At 42.7% G+C, this 11,566-nt stretch overlaps 1 protein-coding gene across 2 annotated transcripts; it reads left to right on the top strand.

The window, feature by feature from the left end:
• The first annotated feature begins 2,329 nt into the window (after positions 1–2,329).
• On the top strand, positions 2,330–10,786 carry LOC142463192 (lysine-specific demethylase 8-like). 2 transcript variants are annotated; one of them, XM_075565628.1, is made up of 8 exons: positions 2,330–2,969; positions 3,438–3,517; positions 3,673–3,848; positions 6,285–6,417; positions 8,373–8,417; positions 8,859–9,008; positions 9,677–9,769; positions 9,866–10,786. In XM_075565628.1, the coding sequence occupies exons 1-8, from the start codon at positions 2,381–2,383 to the stop codon at positions 10,028–10,030; spliced, it is 1,431 nt and encodes a 476-aa protein (XP_075421743.1). In that variant the 5' UTR covers positions 2,330–2,380; the 3' UTR covers positions 10,031–10,786. The 2 variants fall into 2 exon arrangements, with proteins under 2 accessions (XP_075421743.1, XP_075421744.1); XM_075565629.1 differs by having other exon boundaries at positions 2,331–2,969; positions 8,376–8,417.
• The last annotated feature ends 780 nt before the right edge of the window (positions 10,787–11,566 follow it).

The raw sequence follows: 11,566 nt of genomic DNA, 5'->3' as shown, positions 1-11,566 counted from the left end.
CAGGTGGAACAGGCAAAACATTTCTCATAAATTTACTCCTTGCAGAAATAAGAATGCACAATCATGTTGCACTTGCACTTGCATCATCTGGCATTGCAGCCACTCTTATGGATGGAGGAAGAACTGTGCACTCAGCTCTTAAATTACCACTAAACATTGCTCATGAAGAAAACCCAACATGTAATATTACCAAGACATCTGGCCAAGCCCGTGTTCTTCAAATTTGCAAACTTATTGTTTGGGATGAGTGTACCATGGCGCATAAAAAAGCACTTCAAGCCCTTAATAGAACCTTGCAAGACTTGCGTAACAATAAACAAATAATGGGTGGTGCTGTCATTCTTTTAGCTGGTGATTTCAGACAAACACTTCCAGTCATACCACGATCCACACCAGCAGACGAACTTCATGCATGCCTTAAATCCTCTATTTTATGGCGACATGTCAAACATTTTCCATTAACAACCAATATGCGAGTCCAACTTCTCGGCCACTCAAATGAACAACTTTTTGCACATACACTTCTTCAAATAGGTGAAGGCACTTTACCTACTGACTTAACATCAGGTGAAATTGCTTTTCCCACACATTTTTGTCATATGATGACATCACTTGAAGATCTCATACATCACGTCTATCCAAATCTCTTACACAATTACACAAACCACCAGTGGCTCTGTGAAAGAGCCATCCTTGCTGCCAAAAATACTTCTGTCAATGACATCAATCATCAAATTCAAGACATTATTCCAAACACAATTACTCAATACAACTCAATCGATACAGTTGTGGATTGCGATGAAGCCGTTAACTATCCACCTGAATTCCTACACTCCCTCGAACCATCAGGGATGCCACCACATCATCTTCGCCTCAAAGTTGGAGCACCCATCATGCTACTTCGCAACCTACACACACCTAACCTTTGTAATGGAACCAGACTGTGCATAAAAACATTGATGCCCAACCTAATTGAAGCTACTATCTTAACTGGCAACGCCAAAGGCCAAGATGTCTTCATCCCCCGCATTCCACTCATTCCTACAGACATGCCTTTTACTTTCAAACGGCTACAGTTCCCCATCAAACTAGCTTTTGCTATCACCATTAACAAAGCACAAGGACAATCTATAAAGTGCACTGGTATCAACTTAGAATCACCATGTTTCTCCCACGGCCAGTTATATGTTGCGTGCTCTAGAGTTGGATCCCCCCAACAATTGTACATCTTTGCTCCAACTGGAACTAACAAAAATGTCGTTTACAAACAAGCATTACAATGAACATTGACTTTCCTCAATTTCCATGAACTCTACATATTGCCATAAGAAATTACAAAAAAATGAAAGACACTCAATACACTACTGTCATCTTTTATTACTACATTATTTTACAACACACACTTTAACATTACATCAAATACACTCCTCTCAACAATGGACATTCACATCTTTCAAGAAGCATTTCCAACAATAACATTTTCAAAAATAACTACCGTAACAACTAACATACACTTCAAACATTTGCCCTCATATACATGTGCTTTCTACTACTGTTGATTTACAAACACAATTCTAACTAATATTACATAACATTGGCATCACATTACAACTTTCACATACAACATTTACACATACTTATTCACACTTCACATCCCGGGCAACGCCGGGTTTCTCAGCTAGTATATTATATAGTGCAGAATGAGTACTATTCTATTCTGCACTGTCACAACTGGACTAACACGGCTATTTCTGTTTTATTTATATGTATATATGTGTGTGTGTGTGTGTGTGTGAATGTATGAGAGAGTGGATGCATGTGTGTATCTATGTCTCGGGGGTGTCGCATTTTTCCCCATTGTGCCCAGTATTTTTGGAGAAGCTGCCTGGCAACCCTATATATTTAGGCCTGTGTATTAGGTAAATATTGTGCATCCTATATCATGGGTAATATATACAAACACATTTTGATTCAGGGAGGTTTCCTCTATTATATGTATCATTACTGTATTTTAATAAGTTGTAGGTCTGTAACAATCCTGCACACCGCGCATGCTGCTATATGAAATAAAAGTTATTATATAAATATGAGGTCCCAGTGTCACTGCTTCCTCCTCCCTGCTGCGTGTTTTATTCATAGGACTCTCACTCCCTATGCAATGCATTCCGCATACAACAATTAAACATGTCCGCCGGAACTACGTCACAACACACACCCAAAAACAACCGTTCTAGGTTCACAGTGTGCATCACACAAACACATCCGGGTAGAGCGTCCACCGGAAGTCGTCCGCAAGGAAACGCGGTGCACGGTATACGCGGCTCGGCCGGGTACTGTGCCTGCGCGTGCCGCGTTCCGCGTGCCACCAGTTCCCCGGGGGATGGAAGGGAAACTGTGGGACCGGGTTCGGGCCGCGTTGCCGGGATCCCCGGAGGGTTTCCCGGCGGAGCTCGGCCCGGAGGTGGAGGGAAGCGTGGCGTGGTGTGTGCGGGAGGCCGCGGAGTCGTTGTGTAGCGGGGAGCCGGCGCGGTGTCTCCGCCTTGGGGAGCTGCTGATGGATTACTCCTGGGAGAAGCTGAACGGCCGGAGCTGGCGGGAAGTGTCCGCGGCCTGGCGGGCAGTGTACTCGTACGGCTGCTTGTTTAAAGCCGCGGGGCTGTGCGGGGGGGAACCGGGGAGGGGACAGGAGGCTCTGCGGGTGTGTGACCTGGGGTTGCTGCTGGGGGCAGACATCATGGACGGTGTGCTGAGCCGGGTCATCCGTATCCTGCAGGGGGGAGCCGGGGAGAGACTGGGGGCAGCCAGGGAGAAGCCTGAGGAGAGACTGGGGGCAGATGAGGAGGGGCCTGAGGAGAGACTGGCGGCAGATGAGAAGGGGCCTGAGGAGAGACTGGGGGCAGATGAGGAGGGGCCTGAGGACGGATCGAAGACCGGGGACAAAATTTTCTGCATGTACCCAAATGTAACAGGTACTGTGCCGGATACAGATGCGCTGGATGTGTTTCTGCCACTGTGTTACAAAGGGAGGTGCTTCATTGCCCATCTGCTATGTCCATTGGTCCAAGCTCTGAACCTTCATTTATTTTAATGTGTTGGAGGTAAGGAGTAGGTAACCTGGGGGATATAGGCACAGCTCATAGGAAGGACCGGGGAGAGCCAGGGACTGACCATCAGCGAGCAGGATACGGGAAGTAGCCTGGGACGGTTGACATGACCTCAGGACGTGGACCGATAGATGTACCGTATACAGGCTGATAGACGCCAAGTGAATGTAGCAATCAATTTTCGTGTTTCTTGTGAGTGGTGGTAGAGTTGCCCAGCATGTTACGAAGCTAACTTGTGGAGGGATACGGTACGCTACAATAGCATTATATTGAAGGCAACGCAATGGACATTTTTTTTATTTATTTTTTACTTGAACTGCTATTACTTTGTAGATTTGCCCGCTAAAGGACAGAAGAGGCTCGGAGGTATACCAAGAGATGGACCAGATCGGGAGAATTCCGACATTCCTGAGGTAGTTGGGCTGGGCAGCTATGGGTTGTGAAGCAGTGAGTTTGGAAGTGGAATAAGGGTTTAAAGCTGACAAGTCACTGGAAAATAGGATTTATGGCAAAAGCACTACAATAAACTTGAAAGTTACCAGCTTTGCAACACTTTTCTTTCTTACAGAAATTGCATAAGGCATCTTATCAACTCACTCCGAGTCCTATCCTCAAGTTAGAAGCAATGATCCCGAAACTCCACTGCCCCTCCATGGAACATTTCCAAGAGAACTACTTAAATCTCCAACAGCCGGTTATATTAGATGGGGTGATTGACCATTGGCCATGCATGAGAAAATGGAGGTATGGTTTGATCACATCGATTAGATCAGTGGTTCAACCATTTTTTGAGCAGGGTTAGTCCTGAATTACTTTTGAAGTGAAACTTCTTTACTGGCACCTACCACATGAAAATTTTCCTGGCAGTAAATTGCCTTGATGGTGACCGAAGTACAGCCTTGGAAGTGACGTCACTGCTGGCAGAAGAGGCCATCAGCGACGTCAGTGTTGCCAGTTCCCACCAGTCATCGGAGAGGAGGAGAACACACACACACCCTAAACTTCTGATCTCCTCTTCGGACAGGGGCTGCTCCGGGTCGGGGGACTCTGACAGCTTGTGTCCGGTAACGAGGACACACAGTAGTGAAATAATAAGTGCAATTAGCGCTTGTGTAAACAATATACAGTGATATACAAACAATAAATAAACCAAAACCTGTGATACAGAGTGTGATGAAGGTAGTCCTTGAGCTGCCTGAAAGGTTAATCTGGTATCTTTCAACCAGATAAGAAGTCTGCGTGGAGTAACCTCCTATGGCGCTGAGGATGGAATGGAAGTAGAATTTTGTGCAAAAGTTCTCTTCTTGTGCTGGAAACCTCAGAGAAGAAGACAAAGAGATACAAAAAACACTGCAATAGTGTATTACCCTTAGGACATTTGATAGTATATAAAGAGCATTTATTGATTAAAACAATTGATATTACAATTGATGTAAAAGTATTCTTAAAACAGTTGATCAATCTACTAATGGAGTAAATGAGAAGAAAACTTCCAAGCGCTTGTGCTTAAGGAAGCTATACTGCTCCGCCGTGGAGCTATACGGCGGAGCAGTATAGCTTCCTTAAGCACAAGCGCTTGGAAGTTTTCTTCTCATTTACTCCATTAGTAGATTGATCAACTATTTTAACAATACTTTTACATCAATTGTAATATCAATTGTTTTAATCAATAAATGCTCTTTATATACTATCAAATGTCCTAAGGGTAATACACTATTGCAGTGTTTTTTGTATCTCTTTGTCTTCTCTGAGGTTTCCAGCACAAGAAGAGAACTTTTGCACAAAATTCTACTTCCATTCCATCCTCAGCGCCATAGGAGGTTACTCCACGCAGACTTCTTATCTGGTTGAAAGATACCAGATTAACCTTTCAGGCAGCTCAAGGACTACCTTCATCACACTCTGTATCACAGGTTTTGGTTTATTTATTGTTTGTATATCACTGTATATTGTTTACACAAGCGCTAATTGCACTTATTATTTCACTACTGTGTGTCCTCGTTACCGGACACAAGCTGACAGACCCGGAGCAGCCCCTGTCCGAAGAGGAGATCTCTGGGGAGCCGGGGCACAGAAGTTTAGGGTGTGTGTGTGTTCTCCTCCTCTCCGATAACTGGTGGGAACTGGCAAATAGCTAGAACACGCGTTCTAAGTCAAACTTCTTTGCGTTTTGGCACTGAAATTGTGTTTTAATTTTTAATCACCATAACAAATACAATTTCTGTGACAAAAAAGTTTCACTTTTTAAAAAAAATCTTAGGGCACCCTTGTTGTTCAGACCTCGCTCATCCCCTTCTCTCTTACAAGCTCACACCCACCATATTCAGACACCCTCTTCTTACACACTCCACATGCATCCTGTCACATCATACTGACACTTTTATTGAACACACACTTCACATGTATCCCCCCTTCTCACACAACACACTCTCTCAATCAAACACCACATTCAACCCCCTGTTGTCCCTTACACGGTGCTAAGTTCCCCGCCCCACAAACAAAGCCATCACACTCGCCCACACTCTTTCCTACTACCTTCCCACACATCTGCAACACGTCAGCTGTTCAGCAGGCGCATCCTGCTTTGTCTGTAGATGGAGAGGCTCGTCACTCTCCTCTGTGTCAGGCTGAGAGAGGAGAGGCAGATCACAGCCTCTACAATTCCAGGCAGTGTGAGACATGCCCCAGAGATTTTCACCCCGAGGCTGCAGCACCCTTCCTTTGGCATAGATTCACGCCACACCAGGGATCCCCAGCACCCAGGTTCAGAAACACTGGATTAGATGCATATTTCTAAGTTGCTGTCTCAACCAAAGGGCATGAATGGACTTCATAGCAAAGGCTTATTCTCTGACCACTTTTAATTTCTAATATTTCATGATGGATAATTGTAGTATTTCCTTGTAATAATCCTACACATTATGACACGATTTCTTGAGTCGGGGGGAAAGTGCTGGACATTCGTTCAAGATTTTTTAAACATTAGCAGAGAGGATAGTTTTTTTGTCAACTTAAGATTTTAGAGAGGGAAATGTCATCCTCTCAAGAAAAGAAGTGGGCTAATAAACTAATCACTGCAGTGAGGCACCCATTTAAACAGCACATAGCGTATGTACCGTCACCAGGATAGAAAATAAACTTGCCACCCGAGAAGTTGTAACGTTGCATATATTCCAACAGCGTGGAATACATCCGCAGGGTGGCCGGGTGCCGCACTGTTCCTGTGGAGCTGGGATCCAGATACACTGATGCTGAATGGTCTCAAAGCCTAATGACCATCAATGATTTCATCAATAAATACATAGTGGATCAGGTATGTGACCAGCATGCATCCCCAGTATGAGCAGGACCTCTGGGACGCTTAGAATATCTGTGTAGGGCAGCGGTTTTCAACTTCTTGAAGTGAAACTTCTTTGCTGGCACCTAGTAAAATCTCGTAGGACAAAATCTCCTTCATTGGGAACGAAAATGTGTAACGGAAGTGACGTCGTAGAGTAGTGTTGGCTGAACTATGTGTACTGCAAGAGACCTGATTGAATACTGTTCCCAGCGCATGCGCAGAAGCTGCATTCACCATGTGCGCATGCGCAAAAATCTCCGGCGCCGCTCACGTATGTGGCGAAATGCCCAGCGGATAATGTCAGTCACCGTTGTAGGCCGCGCATGCGCAGGAGCATACACACACCCACGTTCTAAGTCAAACTTCTTTGGGTTTTGTCACTGAAATTGTATTTTGATTTTTATGATTTACATTGAATGAAAGACTTTTGAGAGGAACGGCATTTAGATACTTTACAATCCAAAATATATGGATATCACTTAAGTTATCATAAGTCAATTATATTATGTATTCCAAGTGATTTTAGTATGGAAATTTCAACACAAAAATAAATATAAAATAAATGATACTCTCAAATCTCTTTCATTGAATTAAAAACATCACCATCACAAATACAATTTCTGTGACAAAAGACAAAGAAGTTTCACTTACAATGCGCATGCTCAGCACACACAACTTTTTTTTTTGGTTAAGGAACCCCAAGTGAAATTCTGAGGAACCCCTAACCATCCCTAATAGCAACTCTGTGATCAGATATATTGTAAATTCTTCTGTATTTGGTACAAATTTTCAAATGACCACAAAATAGCAGGGAACCCTTTATGTGGAACCCTCGGATTCCTAAAAACCTTGGTTGAAAAACACTGATATAGGGAGACGTTGGGCTGCTGAGTGAAAGACATGAAAGGGAGCGTGTGTGGTTATGTTGATGCTCTGACTCTCTCTGTCCGTCCAAAACATGAATCTCCTTTTCATTCCTGGTTACACCATTCACTGTGAATTCATCCTATTATTTTTTATTTTGGGGAACAGGGACTTTTTCTAGGTTTCTTAAAGCTGTGCGCTTAGGCCATATTCTATGTGCTGTGTCCTTGGTTCCATTTGGCATTGGCCTTCAGCGGCCCCCTTGCACATTGTGGTATTGGTTGCTTTGACATGACGTAGATGGAGACGCCCACACTCTGGGTTCAGTAACATCAATTCAGCTCAAAGCTCGTTTTATTAGAATCTGTTTGTAGTGCAGAGAAACAAACCGTTTCCGGGAGTGGACCCACTCTTCGTCAGATTGGAACAGAGAGACGTGCCCAGTGTCTTTTTATACATACTCCAACAGTAAATAACCAATTTAGGTCCCAGCCAGAAGTCAGAATGTCTAAATCTGACTTACATCAGTATATTTAACTCATTAGCATAGGCCAAAAAGCAAATGTACATACCGATTAAGTGTTTTTATAAGACGTGCCATACTTTTCGTAACCACTTCCATCCCATTCCTAACGATGCATAAAACAAAGTGGTAACTTTTCAGTTCCTGTTTTACTTCCAAGGAATACGTGTTAACATCATAGATTGAGGCTACTGCACCTCTGCTGCCGTTGTCTTCCTCTACTTCATGTGAATATTAAGTGTAGTGTGCATGTAGGGCGCCCGAAGGTAACGCAGGAGGATAGCGAATACTTGAAATGTTTACGACGCCCTGCGAGTGTGCTGATTGTTGTTTTGCACAGTTCGCATTTGCAAAGCTTTTAACGTAAGCAAACAGAAGTTTAAATGGTAGAGAAAACGGCCGAAAGAATTTAAAGAAAATATGGGAGTGATATATTTGGGATTACAATTATTAACCACTTTTGTTGGCAAATTCAATTGTAACGGCTATTTTAATAACTGTTTAAAAATGGCTCATTTGAAATATTCTGTTTTCCTGAAAGCAGAACAGTATGGGATATCTGGCTCAGCATCAACTGTTTGAACAGGTATGTATTGTATTTGTATGGCAATTGATATGTCTAGCGTGGGAGCACAATGCATTGGGAAGGAAACGGCTCAGATGGAGATAGAAAGTGTCTCTGTTAAATAACTGGGGATGTAGTATGTCGCTGAACAGTTATTGGGGATTTCAGTCGGCCGTAACTCATTTTTAATAATAATTACTGTTGCATCTCCTAAGTGCTAAAGAGAAGTGGAAATGGGAGTTTATCACACCGCACCTTTGTGTCAGTATTGCAGAAGTGGTTGTGTTATTTTGTTAGAGTATTGTATTGTACATTTGTATTTTTTTTTTAAGACCTACTGATGAAGTCAAATAAATCATAGAAAAATAGTTTAAAGGAACAAACACACAGGAGGTTTTTTTAATGTTATTTTTAAACAAGTAAAATGCTAAACAATGTTTGTTAACATGTTTCTGGGAGAAGATACGTGAACTAAAGCAGGATATTAGCATTCCGGATTATTGCTGCCTGGGTGAAGGAGATGAAGATGACATTACAATTAACGCTTGGTTTGGTCCAGCAGGGACAGTGTCTCCTCTTCATCAGGACCCACAACAGAACTTCTTAGCACAGGTACTGCTCCTCCTTGCTCATTCTTGCATACTGCAATGTGTTATACTCGCTCAGCACTTCTGCTTTGCAATAATCATATGTTTGCAATATGTGTTGCCTAACATCACCGGTTTGTTCCCAACAGTTATTTCAGCATTTCACTCTACCAAGTAACAGAAAATGACCAATTATTATTCAATAACTAGTGTGTTGTATATATGTTTTCTTCTATAGCACTGTAGTAGGTCTCCAGCCTAATTGTTGGTGCACAGGGAAATTAAGTAATGCATGCCCCAGCATGCTGGCATTGGCATAAATAATAACATTTAAGGTTTCTGAAAAATCAAGGTTCTCTTGAAGACCTTCCCCTCACGTGCACAATAAGAGGCACTTTGTCAAACAATTTGGTGCTTGTACAGATTGCAGCTGAACCTGGAACAGTGCAAATTCTAGACCAGGGGCAGCCAACTCCAGTCCTCAAGGGCCACCAGCAGGTCAGGTTTTAAGGATATCCCTGCTTCAGCAAAGGTGGCTCAGTCGTCAAGACTGAGCCACCTGCGCTGAAGCAGGGACATCCCTAATACCTGGCCTGTTGGTGGCCCTTGAGGACTGGAGTTAGCCGCCCCGTTTGTAGACAAACATGAGATTTGATTTTTGTGACAAACAAGAGAACTCCGCTTATCCTTCAGATCGTAGGAAGAAAATACATACGTTTGTATTCAGTGAATGAAACGGAAAACCTGTATCCATTTGAAAGCTCAATCCTTCACAACACAAGTCAGGTGAGTGAGGAATACTGCCACATCGTCGATCATAAGCCGTAAAGTGAGTGTTTAACACCCGCACTGATTGTTGTGTATTGTTTTTTGTTTTTTTAGGTTGATGTTGAAAATCCTGACCCTGGTAAATTCCCCAACGTGGCGAAAGCGGCGTATCAAGAATGTGTCCTGTCTCCTGGGCAGGTCCTGTTTATTCCAGTTAAATGGTGGCATTACGTGAGGGCTCTGGACATCAGCTTTTCAGTCAGTTATTGGTGGTCCTGATTTTTTTGTCTGCAGTCAGCAATTGTCAGCTATGGCTGAGACTTGTATCCACAGCAGCTAAATGCAGCAATCCCATCAAATTAACCCAATCTTTTTACTGCATGGGAACAGAAAGTAGTCCGCTGCTTAACCATGTTATTTTCAGCTCTGGGGACCCTCACAACCCCATGGATACTTACCTGTGTCGTTACCGGTGTTCTCCCAGGGCATTTAACTGGACGGGCAATAGGAAGTCGCAACCAATGACAATTGTGGCTTCCTGTTGGATCCTGGGGGAGCACAGACACCGTACCTTCTATAACCAGTGGTCCCCCAGAGCTGACAGTAACGATGTTCAGCTCCAGAGGGGACCCCGTTCCCATGCAGTAATAAAAACAATGGGTAAAACAGCAGCTGGGGTGCTGTTTGAGGATACAATAAAACCAAAGCGTTTTATCCGTGTGTGAAGACGTAACAGTTTTGTTCTCACCAATATAAAGATGATTATATTTGGCTGCCAGACCTGAGTGTATCGCAACAGCAAGCGGCTATTCTCCGCGTGCCATGTCAGAAAGGAGAGCGGAATAAACGTGGCTTCGATCACAATGTGGAGGAATAGTTAGCGGCAGCTGTATGTTACGGGGGTAGCCTTTAAAAATTCCCAATGTTAACCAGCTGTCAGATGCAGAAAGGGGGTGGAATATGGAGTTTAAACCTTTTTCCCTCAGACAAGAGTTGTTTCTTATCTTGTAAATTAAATTAATTTATTTAACAATGTATCAGCCTCAAATTATTGTTTAAATTGAGGATTGTTTAGAATATGATCTGGACAAGGGTAGGGGCCATCTTTATGAAGCTGTTGGCAAGTTATGGCCCGATGGAATGAATGGCCTGTTAACTGCCTCACGGTTTAGCAACACTTAGTAAATATGAATGTTTTTGGAATCATTCACAAAACATAATTTAAGTTTAGTCCCTTGGGTGTAGATACTGCCTCCAAATGGGACCTGGGTTATTCAACAGTCAATGTTACTGAATAAAGTGAAACATGAAGCCTGAAGCAATTTATTCACCACTAGATGGCACCAAATGAGCATCTTTATTCTGATAAAGGAGAAGTTATTGAGCGATGTGAATTCCCATACAGCGGTCTTGTTCGGCGTTACAGCTGCGATATTGTAATTACACCGTGGTACACTGGTTGTTATAGCATTAGAATAAATCGCTGTATGAAGGATTACAAGCTGTTCCAGTGCAGGCTGTTAGTCACAGTCGATTAATTGCACAAAAATTGTCCTTTAAACTTTTTTTTTTTTTTTAAAGTTAGATCTGGAATTTGCAATAAATACTAAAACCGTTTGCTATGTGGCTGTGAAGTGGTTAAAATAAAAATGACGTTGAGTGGGAAAGCAGAAAATAGAATTATTTCTTCTAATAAATGCGTTTGCTGATTAATATATATTTCTCTAGATGAACCACAAAGCAGCAGGTTGCGCCGATTTAACTTTTTTTTATTATTATTGGTAAAATCCAATATTTTGTTCAGGAGATTTAAGC

The sequence above is a fragment of the Ascaphus truei genome, chromosome 11 (assembly GCF_040206685.1).
Source record: "Ascaphus truei isolate aAscTru1 chromosome 11, aAscTru1.hap1, whole genome shotgun sequence".
Lineage (NCBI taxonomy): Eukaryota > Metazoa > Chordata > Amphibia > Anura > Ascaphidae > Ascaphus > Ascaphus truei.
The sequence above is the reverse complement of the archived record's forward strand: the minus strand, read 5'-3'. Positions and strand labels throughout refer to the sequence as shown.